The sequence below is a fragment of the Solanum tuberosum genome, unplaced genomic scaffold (assembly GCF_000226075.1).
Source record: "Solanum tuberosum cultivar DM 1-3 516 R44 unplaced genomic scaffold, SolTub_3.0 scf00158, whole genome shotgun sequence".
Lineage (NCBI taxonomy): Eukaryota > Viridiplantae > Streptophyta > Magnoliopsida > Solanales > Solanaceae > Solanum > Solanum tuberosum.
In genome coordinates, this window is record NW_006239083.1 from 292,138 (window position 1) to 303,369 (window position 11,232).

Consider the following 11,232-nt stretch of genomic DNA (forward strand, 5'->3'; position numbering starts at 1 on the left):
GAGAGGTAACCCGCACTAGGCAAGCCTGATGCGATGAGCTCGACCCAGAAGGCAAACCCCTTACTTTCGCTGGCAAGGGGTTTTGAACTTGAGACCTCCAACATGGAAGTCCCAAGCTCAAACCACAGTAAAACAGTACACTAAGGAGCAGTCATAGTCTCAATCCTCTTCTAGGAAGATTACCAAGATCTAGTGAGCCTCATGAAGTCTAGTTACAAATCGAGTCTCTAAGGTAAACAACTTTCCTATCCCTTTTAGAGTTGCTGTACATTTTCAGTATAATTACACTTTGTACCTGCCGTAGTATACTGTACAGTCTGATATTTTAATATCTTTTGATTCCTTGCCGTCCAAATATAATAGATATATTTTTTTTAATATCTTTTGATTCCTGCTGTCCAAATATGATAGACTGTGGCCTCCATATACTGCAAGCCATAACCTCCTTGAATCTACGACAATGCTTGCTTATGATATTGAGTAGTGTATTTTGCACCCTCTGCTATCTGAGCTTAATTCCCAGCCATTCCTGCAATCTCTCCCAGAGTTCTTTGGTACAGTCACAAAAAAAATGTTTAGCATCCTCAAGGTGGGAACTGCACACATACAACAATCAGTAGTATCACACATCAATCCCATGCCCCACAACCTGTCCTTGGTTTGCAGTTAATCTTGTGCAGTCAGTAGGAGTACAAATCTATGTTTTGGTAGAGAAATTTTAGTCCAGACTAGCTCAGCAGTTAGTACTCTAGGTGCACTCCCTATCAACTCCAAATATCCCTTTTTGAGAAAGAACTCCAAATATCCCTTAGTAGCAGAATATTTTCTATTTCCAGTAAGACAGTATTTCCCTTTGTTGTGCCAGTTAACCATACTCAATTTCAGCTTGTGTAATGTTCTCCAATACCAGCTGCAGTCCGCCGGAGGATGAGAAGTCCAGAAGTCCTCCCTATGTTGCAGATATATATCCTATATCCATTTCACCCATACTATGTCCTCCTTTTCCATAATCATCCATATTAATTTGCCCACAAGAGCTATGCTCCATACTCTGCAACTTTTAATGTTTAGCCCTCTGCCCTCCCTGACTCTTAGGCCTAGACATCTTCTCCCAAGCCGCAAGAGATATCTTCTTCTTTTTCTCAGTGCTCCGTAGGAAACCCCTACACAGTTTATCCTTCTCTTTCAAAACACTTTGGAGTAAGATGAAGACTGAGCCCCAGAAGCTATGTAGGGAGAATGGAACTGATTGGATGATCTGCAACCTCCCAGCATATGACAAATGTCTATTAGATGCTGTTCTTATTCTGTCTGTAATCTTCAGACACAGCCAGTGACACTTTATCTTGTTCCACTTCTTAGGCGATAAGGGTAGCCTCAGATACCTATTAGGAAATGATCCCAGTTAGATTCAGGAGTTCATCTTTTGTCTCATCATCCATTCCTGCAAGAAAAATGTTGGATTTGTCATGTTAGCAACTAAGTCTGTAGTTTCAGAGAAATGTTGTATAGTCTCCACAATCCTTTGAGCTATGGCCTCATCGCCTTTGCAGAATATCATCAGATCATCTGCAAATGTGAAGGGTCAGCTGTGCTTTATGCACATAGGATGGAACCTGAAGTCTTTAAATTTACTCATCTTACTCAGCACTCTTGCTAAATACTCCATTACCAACACAAAGAGCAGAGGGGATATGGGATCCCCTTGTCTCGATCCCCCCTTTCCCTCAAAGTAGACATGACTATCTCCATTAACTTTTATGGAGAATATAGTTGTAGTCACACATATCATGGCCAGCTTTATGAATTTATCAGGAAAGCCAAATCCAAGCACCAACTCCTCAAGGAAATCCCATCTAGCCATGTCATAAGCTTTCCTAAAATCAATTTTCATCAAGCACCTTGGGGTAATTTTTCTATAATAGTGCCTCAAGAGGTCATGACAAATGAGGACATTCTGAACCAAGGATCTACCACTCACAAAAGCATCCAGTTTAACCTTTGGCAGAGCATCTTAGATATACATTTGTATACAACATTACAGCATGCAATAGGCCTGAACTGACTTGCACTCTCTGGATTGGCGACCTCGGGGATCAGTGTTATACCAGTGGCATTTCACTGTGTTAAATTAGGTCTTGGACCTAACTCACACCCCAAAAGCTCTCTTCCTCTTTGGTGTGAGGTTCATTAATGGCACATAAGCAGTGCTGTGGTCACTAATACCCTCAGGCAGGTAATAGATTCTTCAAGTAGGCAGACTATCCAACTATTCTCCATTCACAAATGTCCAATCTATTTTCAAAAAGATTCTACTATTTCCATGGTTATCATTCCATGTATAAGTGCATCACATTCTTGGTAATTCAGATAAACCACATCTATCCAGGCTAGATTGGAACTCCTTACCTTCAGGTACTGTAACAGTGTTTCCTCCAATTCGATCCTCCATTTGCAGAAGAGTTGAAATCACCTGTCACAATCCAAGGTAGTGAACAACCCTGATATTGATCGTGGTAATCCCATAATTACTTCCTCTCTTCTTTCTCATTGTTCACACACACAAATGATCAAGAACTTCACCTGCAGAGGTATATGAGTTACCTCACAGGTCGCAGCTTGATAATTCTTACTGCAACAAACCACCTTACATATTTCTTCTCTCCACGACACCCATACTCTCCCATTATAGTGTGAGGAGTGGTTAGTATAGTACTTCCGTCCACCAAACAATTTATCAGCTACCATGCTCATCTAATTCCATCTATTCTAGTCTCCAAAAGACCAATTAAGTCCATTTCAACCTCATGACAAAGGGTTTAACCTCCTTTTTGTTTTGAGAGGCCAGTAAGAGCTCACCTTCCAACATAGCATCTTAACCATCCCTAATAGGGACAGTCTCAGTATCGCCCCCTTCCAGGCACTATTCTCCGGCATGCTTTGATTAGACAACTTATTCAAAGGTTGAAAGGTGTTGGCCATATTCAGTCTGGTCTCTTGCACTGGTGATGCCCCAGCATGCTTTTGAGGTTCTGTCCATTTTGAATCTTCATTAGCTTTGTTTCCTGTGTTTATCTTCGCTCCTATATTGTTCCCACTTCCCAGTGGTCAACTTCCTCTCTACATTATTCATTTCAGCAGAGGTCTCTCCTATCTCAATCACCTTCTCCCCAACTGATCTCGGATGCAGCATGTATCTTAGCAGGTTTTTGGCCACCTTCTGGTTCTTCCTGCAGCTATTGCTGGTATGCCCATATTTGTGGCGATGTTCATAGATTGAAGGCTTCTAATTATATGTTACTTTCTGAGTAACCACAGTGCCTTTTTCATTCCTGAAAAGCACTTCATCAGGCATTCTGCAGCTTCCTTAGTCCCCACAAGCAGCCTTGCAAAAATCAGTCCCATCTTATTGGTCTGAAGTCCTTCAGTGATGCAACTCCACTTCTCTTTGGGATAAGTGGCATTCATACTTTTTTCAAAAACTTGGAACTCATGGAAATGCTTCATAGTGTTCAAGATGTCTTCTTTCAAGACACTCCAAAATTCTTTAAAGAAGCTCATTGGGAAGCCATCAGGTCCTGGTGCCTTGTCACTAGCACAAAGATTGATGCCTTTTAAGATTTCTTCCTCCTCAAACTATCTCTGCATCCAGATCTGTTTCTCCAAGCTAATGCTTGTGAACTCTTGTAAGTTTAGAGTAGGTTTCCATGTTTCTGTCTCTTTATAGTGATTCTGATAGTAGTCTTGTATTTTTCATCTTTATAACTTTTGGATCAGTGATATATATCTCCTCCTTTTCAATTTTGTCAATGGTATTGCATCTCTTATGTGTTGTGGCCATTCTGTGAAAGTATTTGGTGTTCTTATCTCCATTTTTCAACCATTGGATTCTAGACCTCTGTTTCCATGCTATCTCCTCATTCTTGACCACTTCCTCAAACTCCATTGCCAAATGAACTTTCTGGAGTAATTCATCAATCGTGAGTGCTTTTGCTCTTTGCTCCATGATAATTTCTAATCCAGTAATTTGGTTCAGGATGTCCTCCCTCCTCTGTCTCCAGTTATTTTTGTTTTCCTTCCCCCCATTCTTTTAATTTTCCTTTTAGGAGTTTTAGTTTGGTAGTCAAGATGTATGCTGGGCTCCCAGTTACACTGGAAGAAGCCCACCATTCTTTTACACCCTCTTTGAAACCATCCACTCCCAACCACCATTGTTCAAACTTAATATATGACCTTTTGAAATCCATACCTCCACATGTAAGCATGATGGGGTTGTGGTTTGATCCCAATTTTGGCATCAGTAATTGTTTGATGTGTAGATATTGTTCCTCTTACTGTGAAGTGTAGAGGAATCTATCTATTCTGGAAGCACTCGCATGATTTTCGCTCCTCCAAGTGTAAGACCCTCCAAATAAAGGAGGGTCTACAAGCTCCATGTCATTGATCCATTCTGAAAACTCTGTCATTGCACCATTGATTCTTTGGCAGTTGGTTCTCTCCTCTGGATATCTGGTGATGTTGAAATCACCACATACTACCCATGGTCCCTCAAAAAGGCTTCTAATAGATGCCAGTTCCCACCAAAGTTCCCTCCTTTCCCCTCTTATCACAGTCTGCATAAATGCACTTAAATGCCATGTCAGTTCTTGCTCTATGCCCTCAAATCTACATGTAAGCATTTGATTTCCACTGTCTACCATTTCCCCCTTGCAAACTCTTTTGTCCCATAGCACTACTATCCCCCCACTCCTTCCAATAGCTTCTACATGAGCTTCTCCCAACCATCTGTTGTTCCAGATTTGTTGGTAAAGATTTGAGTCATTCCTTGTTAGCTTGGTTTCAACCAACACATGAATGTCAGCCCCCCATTGAAGCAACAAATATCTTACAAGTGCTCTTTTACTCTCCCCATTTAACCCCCTAACATTCCAAGATAAAATTTTTATGTTCATGACAAACCCTCGTGTGAGATTCTCCTTCTTGTTCTTGACTCCCCTTCTTTGAATTTCATATCGAAAGCTAAATTCCTAATTTCTTTAGGAATTACTGCTTTTGGATTTACCTGCTTCTCATTCCCCCTTTTGTTTTGTTCATTCCTCTCCTTTGATCGATTCTTTTATAGCAGTTCATATGCTATGTCTTCGCGTGTTCTGTTATTTGAACCACCACAAGAACATTTCTTCTATGTACTGATTTTTCTGTACAACTCTATATGACATTTATATGTCACATGAAGGAATTTCAAAAACAAGTTTTTGTCCCACATTGAATAAAATATTCTCAAAATTGGCAGGTTTTCTTCACTGATTTTTGATTGTCAATGAAAATTTTGTGTATTTCAAGAGAATCTATTTTAGTATTTGCTTGCTTCTATATCTTGTAAAATCACCTTTTTAAAATTCAAATATGCTTGTTCGATCAGACTTTAAATGTTAATAGAGGTGTAACGTAATTGTGGACAAAACACAACATCGACATATGGGCATTAGGCCTTTTTTTTTTTTGATAACCGAGAAATCCGTCTGTGACCCGCCCTTTGGACCAATCACAGCCTTCTAAACTCGGTGGATAATGGGCCCGCCCCTCTACCCTTCTCCACTTAAATACCGGGCTTCGCTTTGCATGGTGTGGGGCTTGAACCTGTGACGTAAGCCACAAATCCTCCACCTTTTGCCACTTGAGCTAGGCCTTGGGGGCTGGGCATTAGGCCTTTATGTTGAAATATAACTTAATTTCCTATCGACATTGTCATCAGAATTAAAATAAAAAATATACGAACATGATGGAATGTGTAGTTAAAGAAACATTATTAGATAAAGAAATCAATACGGAAGCTAGAAGACTCTTTCTGCTCACTTATTCAAAAAAAAAAAGAGACTCTTTCTGCTCATGTGAACTGTTCACGGGACCATCATGGAAGGAAAAAAAGCATACTCTTCAAAATAAATTGATAATCCTGTTGCCGGCTGTCTGCATATCTACTCAGTTTCTTGTTAAATTTTCTGTATTGTGTTGAAGGTGATTGCTTATCGAGAAGTTCATAGTTCTGTCCATTTCATCCCATTAATCCCCCTAATATTGGTGTAAATGTTACTTTATATGTAGCATATATTCACACAGGAACTTAACTTTCCTGTTCTTTAATTTGTTGAGAAGGCTCGATTCAATCAATGGAAGATACTGAAATTGAAGAAACAAAACTGAGGAAGCAACATAAAATAGAATGACGGTTGAAGGCATTGTCAAAAAAGTGGGAAATTGAAAAAAATATATTGTAATAAATTATGCATCAAAATTATTGACACTTTATTTGTGATATAAAATATTACCTTTTTTATTTATAATATTTTTCCTACATAAATTTAGGTGATGCTGCCTATAAAACATCGATATATGTCATGTATTCAAAAGTTAGAAGTGCTCACGTATGCGTAAGCTTATATTGTCACATTATAAATTTTCCATGCATACCATGCATTTAATACATTATAAATTTGCCTACTTAGTTTTTCTTCTTCTTTTATGAATAATCAGTGTTGAGAGGTAGGTGGAGCGAAGTTGCTTCCTTCCTTGCTCCACCATAGTACTTTACTACTTTAGTCTTACAACTTACAAGTTCCAAAAATTAGCTTTGAATTGCATATCTTAGTTCCCTTGCTGCGGTAGGCAATAATTCAGGTGGATTTCTAGGTTTTGAGAAACATAGTTTGGTTACAACTCTATTTCTTGCTACAGTGGGGTAAAAGGCATTTTGTCCAAAGCACAATCTCTCTCTCTCTCCTATATTGTAGAACAGATAACTGATAACCTGAAATTGTGGCAAACAGGTTGTACGTGCATGTGCTCATGAACAATTTGCGAGGCTCCTTTTAACGTATGATGAAATGTTAGATTTGTCATCTGAAGCACTTCCTAGGGAGTCTGAAGTTACCGGTGCTGATGCTGAGGAAGAACCAGTAGAATCTTTGATTTCAGTTTCTGTATCAGATGTCCATGATTCCCTGGTTCCTAAAGTTGAACCAGATAACAATATTGAAACATTGCCGGCTATTGGATTTGATGATTCTGTGAGGGTAACATCTGATGAGGCTAAATCTTCCCCAAGAGCAATGACAGCTCCAATGGGGAGTAATACAGTCAGTCTGCAAGATGCATCAAATAGCAGAGAGAAAAGCTGTGCAGTATGTGATTTGTCAAAAATGTCTCCTAAGGTTCAAACTGTTGCTGATCCGATCTCCACTAAGTTGGCTGCCATTCATCATGTCTCTCAAGCTATTAAGTCTCTAAGATGGAAACGTCAACTGCAAAGCAACATAATGGATCTGCAGAATAGTGGTAAAAATCAGGATGAGCTGCCTTCAGCTCCGAGTTTTTCTGTCTGTGCATGTGGGGATACCGACTGTATTGAAGTTTGTGATATTCGAGAATGGCTTCCGACTTCAAAATTGGATGATAAGTTGTGGAAACTAGTTCTATTGCTTGGAGAATCATATTTGGCGCTTGGACAAGCTTATAAAGAAGATGGGCAATTGAATCAGGCCTTGAAGGTTGTAGAGTTGGCGTGTCTGGTTTATGGATCAATGCCTCAACATCGGGAAGACTCAAAATTTGTTTCTTCCATGTTCGTTTGTTCATTACATGAGGTTGAAAGTGATGATAAAAGTGAAAAAGCTGGGTCTTCACTATCTGATGATTGTTTCATGTATGATCAGTCATCTGACAGCTACCTCTTTTGGGCCAAGGCTTGGACACTAGTTGGGGATGTGTATGTAGAATTCCATTCGACAGATGGTGATAAGATGCCAGTACAGTCAGAGAAAAAGCCCTTCACTAAAGAGTTAAAGATGTCATCTGAAGTTTTGAGGGAGGTTGAAAGGCTCAAGAAGACGCTTGGACAGTCTAGTCAAAACTGCAGCTCATGTTCTTTATTAAACTGCAGCTGCCAGAGTGATAGGGCCAGCAGTGGAAGCAGTGCGAGCAGCAGTAATAGAGATTTACGTTCAAAAAGTTATGGCAGAAAGCAGAAAAAAAAATCACATACCAAAGCAAACGCCCATGCTCATTCTGGAACTTTTGCGGATATTCATCAGAAGGGTGAAAGCAGCACATCAGAGAGTAAGCTCTTGATGCATAAGAAAAATATTGCCCGGATAGAAATGTCTAATAAATTGAAAGATAGTTCAGAGGCAAAGAATTCAGGAGCTACCAACTCTGATAGAGATAACATGGCAGTAAAAATTGACGGAACTTCAGCGTATAAATGTTCTGAAACTTTGAAGGAAGAATCTGAAAGGAAAAGTGGGGGTATATTTAAATATCTTAGAGGTACTGTAGCTGGAGATGCTGACAATCTCTTGAATGCCTTGAACTGTTATGATGAAGCTAGAAATGCAATGGTTGGACATCTTGCTAATTCAGAAGACTTGCAATCTTTAATTAGAAAGAAAGGATGGGTGTGTAATGAATTAGGCCGTAAGAGGATGGAAAGGAATGAGTTGGATGAAGCTGAAGTTGCTTTTGCTGATGCAATAAATGCATTTAAAGAAGTAGCTGACCACACTAACATTGTATTGATAAATTGTAATTTAGGTCATGGAAGGAGAGCTCTAGCAGAAGAGATGGTAGCAAAGATTGAAAATCTCAAGGAACATGCAATCCTCCACGATGCATACATGCAAGTTCTCCAGGGTGCCAAGATGGAATACAGGGAATCGCTGAGGTTCTATGGATCAGCAAAAACAGTTGTAAACCATGTCACTGAAGAATCAGATTTGGATTCAAGCTACTTGAGAAATGAAGTATATACTCAGTTTGCTCATACATATTTAAGGCTCGGGATGCTACTGGCCAGCGAAGATACATTTGCTGAGGTTTATGAGAACTGTGTCCTTGAGGATTCTTTCAACTCCTGTGTTAGTAGACCGAAGATAGACCATAGAAAGCATGAGATTTCAGCTAATGATGCCATTAGAGAGGCTTTATCTGTCTATGAGTCACTGGGTGAGTTACGGAAACAGGAATCTGCATATGCATACTTTCAGTTGGCTTGCTACCAAAGGGATTGCTGCTTGAAATTTTTGGAGCAAGATCAGAAGAAACACGGTTCATCCAAGGGTGGAAATAGCTTTCTTCATAGAGTAAAGCAATATGCTTCTTTGGCTGAGAGGAACTGGCAGAAATCCTTGGATTTCTATGGACCAAAGACACATTCGTTCATGCACTTGGCTATTTTGGTGGAGCGAGCTGGGCTATTATTGGATCTGTCAAATTTTCTTCACTATAACGTGGTATGATTATACATCTCTCTACTTTGCAGAGTCTTTTCAAAGTTCCATCTCTTTCTGTTTCCAGTGTGGTTGATCTGTTACATTTTTTATCTTAAGCTTTATTTTCTTTGACTGTATATGTGCATTCTTCTTCAATTGATTTATCTTTTCTTTGTAGAATTTTTCTATGTTCGTCTCTCTTTGTTTCTTGTGTTGGTTCATTTAGTTACCTTTTTAGCTTAAGCTTGATTTTCTTTTGACTGAATACATGCATTCATTTTCATCTATTGCCGTTATTTGTCTAGCTATATGTCTTGTGCATTTTAAATGAATACTATTTGCTTTGATATCCACTAAAGACTATGGGGCCAATGATGCTTTGTACTATATATGTGACTAACGTGTAGAATTCAGTGATTTTTTCTTTACAGGGTCTGAGAACACATTTGCTGTCCTTACTCAAAATTTTTTTTTTGCTGTATTTATCTGGTCCATGTAGTTTTAGTAACAGAAATGCAATGTGTAGAAGTAAAATGTTGAAGTGCCCCACATTGATCGAGTGAATGGGGGTTATTGTTTCTTTATATGGTCTTGGAAAATCTTCACCTCATGAACTAGCGTTTTGATTTGAGTTAAATCTAATCTTCACTTCTTTATCATATTAATGTTGGCCCCAAGATGTAATTTTCCATGCTCCAAATGTCCAGTCCTAGGTGTGTGGCAGTGCCTTCCTGAATTGAAGGGATGGGTTGTTTCCTCACATGATCTTTGACAATCTTCTCGTGAGCTAGCCGTTGAGGTTGAGTTAGGCCGAAAGTTTATATTTTATTAATCACAAAGACATTTTCCTGTTTTCATAAGTTTTGTTCCATTGTTTCTTAAACCTATTGAGTCTGACCTAAAGTTGGAATAGGGTGATCAGAAGAGAGTTGTGGGCAAAAGTGTAACTTGAGTCTGACCTAAAGTTGTATTTATTTCTCAAATACATGTGCGCGCAGGTGTGGGCGCATACACATATTATTATGTAATTACTCTTTCTATCCCAATTTATGTGGTGTACTTCCCTTTTTAGTATGTCCAAAAGGAATGCCACTATTTTTATTCCTAGAAATAATTTAAATTGTTACACTTAATGAGATGATTTTCTACCTCAAAAATATCTATGACTTGTTTTACACCACAAGTTTCAGGAAAAAACTTTTTTTTCTTATATAAATTTTTTACTTATTTCCTATTAAAGATTTCTGAAAAGTACACATATTTCAAGAAATGATTATTCTCTTTCTTAATAAAATGTGAATTTCAATTTATCATGAGAGCTAAAAATGTTTATTCTTTCTTTAAGTTTCGTAAATTAATATATATAGGAACTTTCTACTTTTAGTTTTAGTTTGTCTTGTAGTTATTTCACATTAATCACTATATACTTAGTGTGAGAAATATAAGAAAAGAATATTATTAAATTGTTGTTGTGTACATTATTACATTGAGATCCTATTTATAGACCCTAGAATACAATCCTTTACCAAGTAGAATACTATTTAGTATTCCTATTTCTATTACTATTCCTATTCTAATAGAATTGTATAAACATATTCTTATTCTAATAGGATTGTATAAACATATTCCTATTCTAATAGGATTGTATAAATCTATTCCTATTCTAACACTCCCCCTCAAGCTAGTGCATACAATTCATGTACCTAGCTTGTTACAAATGTAATTAACACGAGGACTGATGAGGAGCTTGGTGAGATATTTGCAAGTTGATCACTCGACTTCACAAAATTGACAATCAATCTCAATGTGCTTGGTCTTCTCATGAAATACTGAATTTGATGCATAATGCCGATAAAACACAGAGTGATAAAATTACAGTGTTGGAACTTCCCAAACCAAACTTGCAAAGATTGTTTCAGACCATAGAGTGACTTACGTAATCAACATACAAGGCTACTAAACTCCC

The 11,232-nt window shown here is 38.3% G+C and overlaps 1 protein-coding gene across 2 annotated transcripts in view; it reads left to right on the top strand.

Moving 5' to 3' along the window:
* The window catches only part of LOC102594247 (uncharacterized), a 35,755-nt gene that overhangs the window by 14,195 nt on the left and 10,328 nt on the right, over positions 1–11,232 (top strand). For both annotated transcript variants that reach the window (XM_015311410.1, XM_006353562.2), the window contains exon 8: positions 6,828–9,287. In XM_015311410.1, the coding sequence (XP_015166896.1) occupies positions 6,828–9,287 (2,460 nt within the window). The remainder of the gene's footprint in view (positions 1–6,827; positions 9,288–11,232) is intronic.